Raw genomic sequence first — 11899 nt, forward strand, 5'->3', positions numbered from 1 at the left:
AGCCAATATATTTGATATTCTCTGTTACTACCTTTCCACTAATGATTCGTTTTTCTCTGTCTTTGGGAGATTCGATCCACAGAGTCTGATCCACTGTTTTCTCTTTTACAGTTGAGCTGAACTGCCGCGAAGTCATTTGCGGTCCTCCTAATAACAGCTCAGTATTCAGTCACTAAATACAAGGTACAGTCTGCCTTTTAGCTTTGCCAATCACCTTACCTTTTAAACGCATCGCTTCAGGTGGAAGCGTCATCCAATCTTCTCGCTTAACACTGCTACTTTTGCAAGTCGGCATATCCGCTGGATCGTCTTGATTAGATGTGGTTGCTGAACCATGTCCAAGTCTTGCCTCGATTTCTTTCAATCGCTCGGTTCGTTCATGCTCTTCCAAGTCCTAGCTCATTTGAATTGTGGTATAGTGAATAAACAAGACAATTGATTTATATCAGTAACCACAATACTTGCATAGCAGGTTGTTGTCAGCAAAGAATAGGCAACTGTACTTTGTCAGACAGGTCAAGTGGCCGAGGTCCAACATCATCATCGCTATCATCCCTTTTATAGACGGACAAAGTCGCTCCTGGTGGTGGCATTGTTGGTCCCATTACTCTCTTTGAAGGTAGTGCTGGACTAGTTTGTGGTTGGGCTCTGGATGATTTGAACTCGGGTGGGAGCACAGGTCCAAATGCATCATTATCAGATTCAGAGTCCGATTGGCTCTTGCTGGATAGTGATGAGGGCTTCTTAAACCCAGGAGGCATCTGAGGACCATACATTGCAGCTATACTGGAGTGCAACGTGGAATAAACCTGGTAAATAATAGTTTACAGTCGTATTTACGCAATGGATTACTTTATCCTGCAGTCTTTATTTCGCTTTGTAATAAATAATGATTAAACACTGTTAAAGACTGACTTGAATAGACATTTTCAATTCTTCAAAACACAAAATGAAACTATAATTTTGATCCGAGATTGTCATCTTTTGGCAGTCATGCATTGTATGATCACCAAGTTTGAAACTGGATATTGAGTTTGACTGTTCTGCTGTTTCCAATCCAATCCAAGTCTTGCAAACTCATTTGTTGTATTCTAAAATATCATATTCGCGCTTGAATTCAAGAAACTAATCTTGGGAATGCAACCATGCATGCCAATCATCAAGAAACCAGTAGATTTGATGGAAACATTATGCAAGACTAGCAGTTTATTAAAACCCATTATTTGATGTGTTACATGTAAATATGGCTGAAAAGCTGCAAGACAATCGAGTATATCCAATTTAACTCGAATTACAACTATTCAACCCAGTTTTATTAGATTCAACTTTATTCTTCTATTGCATCAATACTGTTGATTATCTGATGGCCAAATGCACCTGAAAAAGATCGCACCTCTTTTCCAATAGCTTGCATAAACGCCATTCTAACTCGCGGAGTTCTGAATGGTTTTCCATCCACGTCTGCCAACTCGATCCGGTAAAACTCAGTTGGCTCTATTATGGTTCTTAAAATAAATACAGTTCGGTTGCCCAGATTGATGTAAAAACACGCTTTATCCAGTGTTTGTGTTTGCAATGACGCAGTAAACATTTTGCTCAAAAGCGTTGCAGTTAGACTCAATCGTTTGCTGCTATGGAATGATAAAGACTCTGGCTGGTATAGATCTGCAGTAATGTGACCATCAAAGTGCCGCTGTGCATAGTCGATAAACGATACACCTCTTGTAGCAGGTTGATCTCGTTTTGAAAAGTACTCGGCCATGCTTTCGTAAATGTTGGCAATAGCATTAGCAATATGAGGCCAGCAAGCGGGCGTCTGATCCAGTTGGTCAATGCCCAAAACTAATGCTTGATATACCATGAGTACTTCAATCAAGGACATGGATTGCACGGTAACAGTATCTGCCGATTGAATCGAGATGCCTTCCAATGCATTGATCTCGTAGTGGGTTTTATCCACCATTGTAACTCTCAGCATTGCAAGTGGTTCTATTTTTATGTCAGAAAATTTAATTGAAATGGTGACCATGTTAGCGACCTTTTATCACTGCTGAACAGAAATAAAATGCCACATACCAATTGCAAGGTTGTTGATGGGCCGATTGACGATAAACAGTGCATGATTTGAATCGTGATCTGTCCAACAGTCTCTACAAAAGCTACCCCAGGAAGGGCATTCCATGCATTGGTATCTAATTCCTGTAATGAGCCATGCACAAAGTTCGCATCGATATCCCCAGTGCGTTTTATTCCATCGATGGTTTTCTAGATTTAATATTGCCAGATCATTCAAATGTTGGAATTTATACTTGTATAATAATTACAATGCATAGAATTTAACTCGAGGTTTTAAAAAAGTACTACCTGGTATAACATGATACTTGTACAAGTTTGCCATTGATTTGGCTCTATCTTGTCTCATTCGAAGCTTTGACCACGTCATGGAGCTTATATATGGCACCAAATATACAGCTTCGGGTAGTTGAGCAGTTGCCGCCTGTTTTCGTCCGCAGTTGTCGCACAAATATCGAACCATGGACGGACCTCTATGAACATGAATAGTCAAATGGATGGTAAGCCTGCAGTTATCGCATTTGAGAGCGGGCAAGTCAGCAATAGAACCTCGAAAAAGACGACAGACTCCGTGAATCTGACAATCACAGACTCCAATCTCTGCCCGTCCTTTTAATGCAACTGGATGACCTCCATGGCAAGCATCTATACAAGACTAGAAGGTGTATGCAGTGAGCATTGAATTGTTAGCGATCACTCATTTAATTGGCATTGCTGGAATTTAGTTGAGTTGTCTAGAAATGTCGATGTATTTCTTCCATACAACTTTGGCGTTGGTATACATTATACTGGACATGAATTAAGAATACTCGCTAGTTTGAGTATTACATATGCATTCATGTAAAACGAAATACCAAAAATGTTGAAATGCATAATAAACTGCTAGTCTTGCATAATGTTTCCATCAAATCTGCTGGTTTCTTGATGATTAGCATGCATGGTTGCATTTCCAAGATTAGTTTCTTGGATTCAAGCGCGAATATGATATTTTAGAATACAACAAATGAGTTTGCAAGACTTGAATTGGATTGGATTGGAAACAGCAGAACAGTCAAACTCAATATCCAGTTTCAAACTTGGTGATCATACAATGCATGACTGCCAAAAAAGAGAAAGGGTAGGTTCAAAAAATATCATTTTCAAAACTACAGTTTGTATTATGATGGACATTGTGTTTTGAAGAGTCGAGAATGTCTATTCAAGTCAGTCTTTAACAGTGTTTAACCATTATTTATTCCAAAGCGAAATAAAGACTGCAGGATAAAGTAATCCATTGCGTGAATACGACTGAAATAGTAATTCATAAATACTAGTCGACATGAACCTTTAAAAATTTCCAATGCAGGCGGATAATAAAACGATTGCTCACCAAACAGAACCGTCCATCCTCGCATGTGTTTTGACCACAACGGTAAAGAGTCTGTTCTGTGGGATTGAGGCCGTAGGTGAGGTTAGAGCATTTTGCCATGGATAGCAGATGTGGCATTAGATGGTAAAGGCTGGAAAAGTGGCGCTGACTATACAGGTTTCTTAGGTTGAATACCCGTAAAAGCAAGATGTTTGCTAGTATTGATAATAGATTGAATATTTAATGGCCATTCACACCAGTTCAGTCCAGTCCAGTCTTGACTTTGAATATAATGCATTGAACGAATGAGATTTCAAACTCGATAAATTAGCTGCTGCGAGTTCGTCATCCACACCAACAATTTGAAATTTATTGTCTGTCCGCATCTACACTTAATCTAATATTCAGACTTTACCTCTGTAGAATACTAGTAGAATTTTAAGTGACCGGTTGTCATTTCCAGAGTACTGGATTATTTTGAATGTACGACACATCCCGTAGTCGTGATGAGCGACTAAGAGAATTGGAAAGAGAGCGTCTGCTTTATGCTCAAAGTCGTCCGCCTAATCACAATAGCATACCATTGAATGGGCAAACAGCTACTTCGTTTGTCCATAAAAACTCTTTGGGGAATCCAGCTCAACCATATACTGCATACTCCCCTTACCCGCACACGTCACCACTTCCTCAGCAACAGTTCTGTCAACATTTTACATGCGGTGCAGTGTGTGGTCATCCAATGTCGCCAAATCAGACCATGCATCAAGATCCTCGAACCTTATCTCCATCACAAAAATATGCTCCTTATACCTCGCAGCAGAGTCAGGACACTCATCCAACTCCGTCTACTGGATGTATCGCTCATGCACCTGCAGGCTACTCTTATGGAGCTTCAGCACACGAAGATGCATATTACTCTCAGCAAGACGACCAAGATGGCTCAGATAATAGTAACAATGTCTGTTTTGCAGCAGATGAGGGTGGTCTTCGAGGAAAAATTAGATTAACAAAAGATGGAAAACACTCATTTGTAGACTTGGATAACAGTGGTGGAGCATCACTATCAACTCAGCATACAGGATTAGGCTCTAATGCCAACTCATTGTCCAAATCCCTCATTGAACTAGCGCGACTTGAAAAGTCACGGCTCAAACAGGAACGACTGGCCAGAGAGCACGAGGCAAACTATACTCGTAGCCTATCCGAAAAACGATCTTCTCCTACTCACTCGGATGCATTTTCAAAGCTATATGCAAAGGATCAAAAGAGCCGTGCCAAGGTATGTTTAGGCTGGAGTATGCATATTTGCATAATTTGTATTTCTACAAAATTTAAATCTTTCAGTCTATATATCCAACTTAATCTGAGAAAATTCAAACAATGATGGTTTTATTTGCACTCTAGTATCTTGTAACAGACAAGGCACTATTGGAAGAGGAGCGAGCACGCAACACACATTTAGAAGAAGCGTACTCTAAACTTCTCAGCCAGGTGCAACAGCTTCAACAGGCCCATCTTCAAGACATACGCACTACAGAATCTCGTTTTCACACATCTACCAACACGCTTCAAAAAGCGCTTGTTCTCAAATCCGAAGAAACCATCACTCTGTCCAATCAACTGGCCGATGTGCAAACACGATATGAGAGGGATTTGCGCGAATGGAATAAAGAAAAACCAGCATTAATACTCAAGATAGATGTTACAGAAAAGGCTTGGAAAGAAGCAGACTCTACTCTGCAAGATACTCAAAAAAGGATTGGAGAACTAAATCGGCTAAAAAAGGATTTATCTGAGCGAGTTGCAACCCGTGAGCAGGAACTGATTAAATATGCCAAAGCTTTACGTGATCGTGAGGGCGATTGGATGAAAGAGAAAGAGATGCGAATGAAAATAGAAGTTAAAGCACTCAAGCTAGAAGAAACTCTTGCTGATCGGAACGCAGATGCCAAAAGAGTCAATGAACTATTGGAAAAAAAACAGGCGGAAATTGAAGAATTGTCCAAGATAAGAATGCTATTGAGTGAGGCTAAACGCGAGATTGAGGACTTGTCTCGTAGGGAAAAGACACACTTGGCAGAGATTGATCAAATCACTACTCGCGAAAGAAGACTATTTGCTGAGGTTGAAGATTTAAATTCACTACAACGCAAGAACACTGCAGAGATTTCTCGTCTGAATGCACGTCAGGCAACGCTATTGCAAGATTTGGAGACGACGAGAATCACAGAATCTAAACAGAGACAGGAGCTTGAAGACATGACACAAAAAAATAATCAGCAGGCTCAAGATTTGATCGATCTGGAGAAACAAGCGCGACAATTTCAAAGCGACGGATCTCGCCTACTTCATGATGTGTCTGACTTGCAAGCTGCTTTAAAGGAGGCTCACACTCACAATCAGGTGTTTGAAAAAGAACTACAACAGCAACGTATGGTTTGCGAGTCTCTAAAAGGAGAAAAGGATGCGTTACTTGCTCAAACAGAACGATTGGAACATGATCGTGAAATCAATCTGCGCGATCTTGATGACTTGAACTCTCAGGTCAACCAACTTTCTTGTCGTTTGGATGCAGAGCTACAAGCCAAGGCTGATATTCGTCAACAAAACAAGGACAAGTTGGTGAATGTGTCTCAAAAGATATCCGATTTGCAAAATACGCTATCTGAAACCCAACTGCAGCTTGAAGATTTGCGCGAAAACGAATCTGTGCTACGTCAGACTGTTCGTCAACGAGAAGAAACAATTCGTAATCAAAACCAAACTATTGTGGATACCCAAAGCAAGCTAGCCGATATTCAAAATCAAGTAGCCAAGGACAATCAAGAGTTTGATAGCTACAAGGCCAAAAAGCGGGATGAAATTTTGAGTATTCAAGAAAAGTTTGCTGGTGCAAAAGGTGCAATGGAACAAGAGATAAATGGGTTGCGTGCACAGTTGCAACAAAAGTTGATTCAACTATCTTCAGCGTCAGAGGAAGTGTCCAAGCATAAAGTAGAACTGTCTGAACTGAGTGCAGATCGATTCAGTTTGGAAACACGAATATCAGAGTTGCTTGCAAGTGAAGCTAGCTATCAACGCCAAATTACCAGTTTGCAACTCACAATCAACCAAAAGGGCCAAGAAGCTGCACGTATGGTGGCCAAGCATCAAGGTCTTGTAGACCAGATGCGCCGACTGGAGGATGAAATGCACAACTATCGGGGTAACACTGCTGCAACGAATGCACGCGATGGCGAAATCTCTCGTTTGCAAAATAACATGGATGAGATATCTCGCAAATTAAAATCACAGGTGGATTTGTTGCTTGATCGCGATTTTGATGGACTCAAGAGTAGCGCTGGACTTGGTGGTGATCAATATGGTGGGACATCTTCTGGTGGACGAACGACTCGTGCGTATGACTCCAATCCTACTGGAAACATTAATGTGAATATTGGTGCTGGAGGAAATAATAGTAGCCCACATAGTCGCACACAAAGCCATACTAATCCTGATCGTAATGTCAGCTTTTCTCCAATCTCTGGCGCACGATCTTATATTTCTTCTACAAATAACACTGGGCTCGGCCGTAGCCAGAGCAATGCTTTATCTGGACCCTCTTCTGGGGTTCCTCGGACAATTGATCGAGAATCTAGTCGTAAAATTGTTGGCATTGATGAGCTGGATGACTATGATCGCCCATCAAGTGCAACTATTGGTGGTGGCTCATTTAAACTAAATAATTTGAGTCGTACAGTATCTCCTAGCGGCAACAAAAGTATGAATTAAACCAAGAAATAAACCTTAATTTAGAGTTTTTATCCTGAATTATATCAACTATAATGCCAACCTTATCCTATTCATATAAAATAGAACACTACATACAAGTGTCAAAATGTATGAATCTGGTTTCAAACTTGGTCATTATAAATGCATGACTACCAAAAAGAAGAGTCTCGGTTTAAAAATATAATTTGATTTTTGTATGAACGTTGTGTTTATCGAGTTGATAGTGTCTGCTCGAGTCAATTTGTAGTAGGAAAGCACAACAATTGTTTATTCCAAAGCAAGACAGATACACAAGTGTTGCGTTTTACGTGAATATGGCTGCAAGTAGATTGTTTTTTAAACTGTATCTTGGGGTTTAAAAGATATACATATTGTCGTGATGGTTTATAGTATAGATTCGAGTTTGCAAAATAAAACAAATCTGTGCATTGAGGATTTATTTGTCTCGGAAACAAGGTTACTTTTTTTTGGCAATCTGACCAGCCTTGAAATAAATGATATCACCGTCCTGAACAACATATTCTCGGCCTTTTTGGATGTATTTTCCAGCACCCTTGACAGCAGCTTCTGATCCAAGTTCCTTGAGATCGTTAAATGACATGACTTCAGCCATAATAAATGCTTTTTCAAAATCGGTATGAATGGTACCAGCAGCTTGCGGGGCTTTGGTGTTTTTGCGGATTGTCCAAGCGCGTACCTCATCGGAGCCTCCAGTAAAAAAGTATACCAACTGCAGAGTATTGTATCCAGTCACAATGATTTTGGGGAGGACAGATATGACTGGCTGCGAAATTTCGTGCTGAGTGGCAACAGCAGCAAGGTACTCGGTCTTTTCTTCAGGAGTTTCAAGCTGGGTGAGCATATTTTCAAACATACCAGAATAAGGAATCAGCACATCGCCAGGATGGTTTGCATCAATCCATGCCTTGATCTTGGGAAGCCACTTGTTTTTCTTGCGGGCATAGTCACGCTCGGAAAGATTGACCTACAATCACACAATTGGCACTTTTTTAAAAGTCACGATGCGCATATATACAATTAAATTTACAACTTACAAGATACACGACAGGTTTAGCAGTAATCAGTTGCAAAGTGTTGATAAACTCAATTTCCTTGCCGTTCCATTCACCATCACGGGCGTCTTTTTTCTCGGTTACAACCCAGTTACAGACTTTGCTAAGCATATCAAATTCTTCCTTTTTAGCCTTGTCTGCAGCATTACCTCCACGACCAAGTCGCTCAACACTGCGTCTATTGGCTTCAACCTAGAGTGAAGTCAATTCAGCAAAACCAGTCAACCCACAAATCCAATTGCCCAACAAAAGTTTTGAGTGCACCCAATTCGAATACACTTACCATCTTGGTCAAAAATTCCTCGTCCTTTAGACGCAACTCTTCATGAATGATTTCCAGATCACGGACAGGGTCGATCTCGCCCTCAACGTGAACAATTTCCGAGTCATCAAATGCACGACATAGATGGAATATGCCATCGACTGCCTTGATATGAGACAAAAAGGCATTTCCCAGACCTTGACCCTCTGCAGCACCCTTGACAAGACCGGCAATATCAATCACAGTAAGGTAAGCAGGAATTTTAGAGGCAGGCTTGTAAAAGTCACAGAGCCAGTCAAACCGAGTATCAGGAACAGCCACACGGGCTTCAGCCGGATCGATGGTGCAGAAAGGAAAGTTCTAGATGTTTGTAATGTGCAAATGAATAAAGCAAAGGTTGATATTGGATTAGGAAACAAGCAGACATGAGACCAATGACAGTAGAATGTACTCGAGAATGATATGAAACCAAAGATAATCCACTCATAAAGCCAAGACTTACTTCGGATGGCACAGAGCTGTTGGTCAGTGAATTGAAAAAGGAAGACTTTCCAACATTAGGCAAGCCAACAATGCCCATCTTGAGATTGTTGGAAGGTCTTCCGAGCAACGGACGCTCAGTAACTTGGATTTTTTTTGGGGGCATTTTGGACAAAGGCTTGTCGCTATTCAAGAGAAGAGAGGCTGTAGAAAAGGCAGGAGTGTGTACGGTTAGTCAAAAGATCGATCGAATAGCCGTTGTAGATTGACGCAGCAAGTGATGAGCAACTGTCAGCATCAACAGATCGATTGTCAATAATCGACTTGTTTTTTAAAAGTGAAGGAAACTCGACATCAGCATCAGATATGATCTTGACTGCATTTCTGAATAGCTTTTCAGTCATATTTACATGTAACACATCAAATAATGGGTTTTAATAAACTGCTAGTCTTGCATAATGTTTCCATCAAATCTACTGGTTTCTTGATGATTAGCATGCATGGTTGCATTCCCAAGATTAGTTTCTTGAATTCAAGCGCGAATATGATATTTTAGAATACAACAAATGAGTTTGCAAGACTTGGATTGGATTGGAAACAGCAGAACAGTCAAACTCAATATCCAGTTTCAAACTTGGTGATCATACAATGCATGACTGCCAAAAGATGACAATCTCGGATCAAAATTATAGTTTCATTTTGTATTTTGAAGAATTGAAAATGTCTATTCAAGTCAGTCTTTAACAGTGTTTAACCATTATTTATTCCAAAGCGAAATAAAGACTGCAGGATAAAGTAATCCATTGCGTAAATACGACTGTAAATGGAATTTCTTGCTTAAAGTTGTATGATCTAGACAGGTGAATCAGGACTTTTTATCCATTTATTAATACAAATTATTTGCATTATTTCGAATGTTGAAACAGTTTCTCATTGTTTAATTGGAGCAGATCGTTTGCTATTAGAATATATTTCAAAATCAATTGTAAACAAGCGTTTATAACCACTTTCCAGTAGCACTATAGTCTGTTTATTCAAATATATCTGATTGTTTCAAGAATAAAATTACATGTCTATATATGTATTAATGGTATTTGATCTATATGGATTTGCATTGTGGTGGAGATTGATTTGTTTTGGGATTGTATGTAGCATCAGACAAAATAAAGCAATAAAAGTGTTGCTAATTCAAATCCTGGATTTCTCAAGATCCACCATCTGATTAAAAACTCGCATATATTGATGTCTTTTGCATTATCAAACACACCAAGTTAGAATTACAATCCCATTCTATTAGATTGGGTTCAAGACTCGATAAACTGTTGAGGCGATATCCAAACCAAATTACTGCCATGAGCGGCCATATCAAGTGGCACGTATATTTCTCATCAGTATGATAACTTGACATCATTTCTATATGCTTAGAAGAGTCAAAGTACCCTTCTGTCAGGTTCCATTAGAACTGATTACAAGTAAAATGACGTGGTTATTGCTATTACATATTTTCATTGACTTTTATATGAAAAAGCATGCTTAGGAAAGCAAATAGCCGATTGGTCAAGTGGTTGATTGTACCACTATCCTAGCTAAATCTCGAATAGCAACATGACATTGCAGATTTTTGGTGGGGGTACTTTGCGGTGGGTTAGTTTGTGGAAATATAACAAGTGCCGAACCACATGAGCCGCCCTAACATGTGCTATTGCAATTAGTGGCGTAGATTGCAGCCGTCGACAAATTAGTATAAATATCGACGAGATCTAACCCTAGTTCTTTCGTTATCTACTACTTCAAAGTTGAACCGTCTCTAGCTTCTAGTGCATTTCTTTTATTATTACTATTGTATACTCTTAAAATAGGAATCATGTTTATTGCTGCTGCTATTGTATTTGGTCTTGCTACTTCTGCTTTCGCGATTCCGTCAACTCCGATTATATCGCTGCCTGCCTTTTATTCGCCCCAAACCGTGGCCAAGTTTACCTCGACTATTCCCAATGGTCTGGCTACTTCCAGTTTGACCACTCTTAAAAATATTGCCAGCGACCACCTTCACAAGTCTCTTGCTCTTGGTTCAGGAGTGACTATTGTTCCATCTGCTTCGTAAGTTGATTAAAATTTATTAAATCAATTGGTACATCTACAATTCAACATTTTATATATTTTATCTAAATAGGTTCCAAGACAACCATAGCGGTGTGTACCATAATTATGTTACCCAGGCAGTTAATGGTGTTGTGATTGCCAATTCAGTTGCTTCGGTTTCTACTGATAAAAGCGGAAATATCATCTCCCAAACAAGTTCATGGGTAAATGTCCAGTCTGAGCCCAATCTCGGCAGGTTTTCGAGTTTAAAGACAATCTCTCCAGTCGATGCTCTGGTTGCTCTTGCTGCTTCATTAGGCATCCAAATCGACGGGAAAACGCTTACGACATCGCCTGATCCAAATTTCCCTGAATCACTGGTGATTCATGGTGCACAAAGTATTACCAATCAAACAATTACTGTTAGTGACAAATTGTACAAAACTGCCTCGAGTCTGCGTCCTGTTTGGGAGTGCAGTTTACCATTGAGCGTGTCGTGGATTTCTGCTTTTGTCGACAAGGAAACCGGCAAGGTTCTCGGGGCTTCTGATTGGTCGTCATCTGCTGTTCGAACTGAAGATGGCCGTATTATTCCTCAAGGTTTGCCTAATGATACTCACACTAGTTTGACTCGCAGGTCTTTAGTTGTTATCGACAAAAGACAACGTCGCATTCCTACTCGTAGACCTCGTCGAACCAGGACTACTACAGCTCGCAAAAATCGTGCTCAGCAAACTACTTCATCACCCAACCCTACTGCTGGTCCTGACACTCCATCGCCTAACCCTCCACCCACCGGAAATATTCCAC

The 11899-nt window shown here is 40.1% G+C and overlaps 6 protein-coding genes across 6 annotated transcripts; 2 read left to right on the top strand and 4 right to left on the bottom strand.

Moving 5' to 3' along the window:
• Window positions 1-31: 31 nt before the first annotated feature.
• BATDEDRAFT_28834 (uncharacterized protein) lies at window positions 32-776 on the bottom strand (the record flags this gene model as incomplete). Its single annotated transcript, XM_006683233.1, has 3 exons — window positions 32-147; window positions 220-394; window positions 504-776. Coding segments are annotated over 3 exons (564 nt in total), but the record flags the coding sequence as incomplete, so codon positions are not given.
• A 551-nt stretch (window positions 777-1327) lies between these two features.
• BATDEDRAFT_28835 (uncharacterized protein) lies at window positions 1328-3541 on the bottom strand (the record flags this gene model as incomplete). The annotated part of the gene is made up of 4 exons (XM_006683234.1): window positions 1328-1989; window positions 2077-2265; window positions 2365-2728; window positions 3443-3541. The coding sequence occupies 4 exons, from the start codon at window positions 3539-3541 to the stop codon at window positions 1328-1330; spliced, it is 1314 nt and encodes a 437-aa protein (XP_006683297.1).
• Window positions 3542-6509: 2968 nt separating this feature from the next.
• On the top strand, window positions 6510-7233 carry BATDEDRAFT_37579 (uncharacterized protein). Its single transcript, XM_006683231.1, has one exon. The coding sequence runs from the start codon at window positions 6557-6559 to the stop codon at window positions 7190-7192; it is 636 nt and encodes a 211-aa protein (XP_006683294.1). The 5' UTR covers window positions 6510-6556; the 3' UTR covers window positions 7193-7233.
• A 382-nt stretch (window positions 7234-7615) lies between these two features.
• On the bottom strand, window positions 7616-9173 carry BATDEDRAFT_33861 (Obg-like ATPase; the record flags this gene model as incomplete). Its single annotated transcript, XM_006683235.1, has 4 exons — window positions 7616-8177; window positions 8248-8457; window positions 8549-8887; window positions 9030-9173. 4 exons carry the CDS (start codon window positions 9171-9173, stop codon window positions 7650-7652), a joined length of 1221 nt encoding a protein of 406 aa, XP_006683298.1. The 3' UTR covers window positions 7616-7649.
• A 19-nt stretch (window positions 9174-9192) lies between these two features.
• On the bottom strand, window positions 9193-9411 carry BATDEDRAFT_93062 (uncharacterized protein; the record flags this gene model as incomplete). Its single annotated transcript, XM_006683236.1, has 1 exon — window positions 9193-9411. One exon carries the CDS (start codon window positions 9409-9411, stop codon window positions 9193-9195), a length of 219 nt encoding a protein of 72 aa, XP_006683299.1.
• A 1460-nt stretch (window positions 9412-10871) lies between these two features.
• Window positions 10872-11858, top strand: BATDEDRAFT_93065 (uncharacterized protein; the record flags this gene model as incomplete). Its single annotated transcript, XM_006683232.1, has 3 exons — window positions 10872-11107; window positions 11181-11689; window positions 11821-11858. The coding sequence occupies 3 exons, from the start codon at window positions 10872-10874 to the stop codon at window positions 11856-11858; spliced, it is 783 nt and encodes a 260-aa protein (XP_006683295.1).
• Window positions 11859-11899: the final 41 nt, after the last annotated feature.

This window comes from Batrachochytrium dendrobatidis (assembly GCF_000203795.2).
Source record: "Batrachochytrium dendrobatidis JAM81 unplaced genomic scaffold BATDEscaffold_60, whole genome shotgun sequence".
Taxonomy (NCBI): domain Eukaryota; kingdom Fungi; phylum Chytridiomycota; class Chytridiomycetes; order Rhizophydiales; genus Batrachochytrium; species Batrachochytrium dendrobatidis.

Coding starts and splice junctions, on each gene's coding strand:
- BATDEDRAFT_37579 (XM_006683231.1), top strand. CDS start 6,557: ATGGTGGCCAAGCATCAAGGTCTTGTAGACCAGATGCGCCGACTGGAG.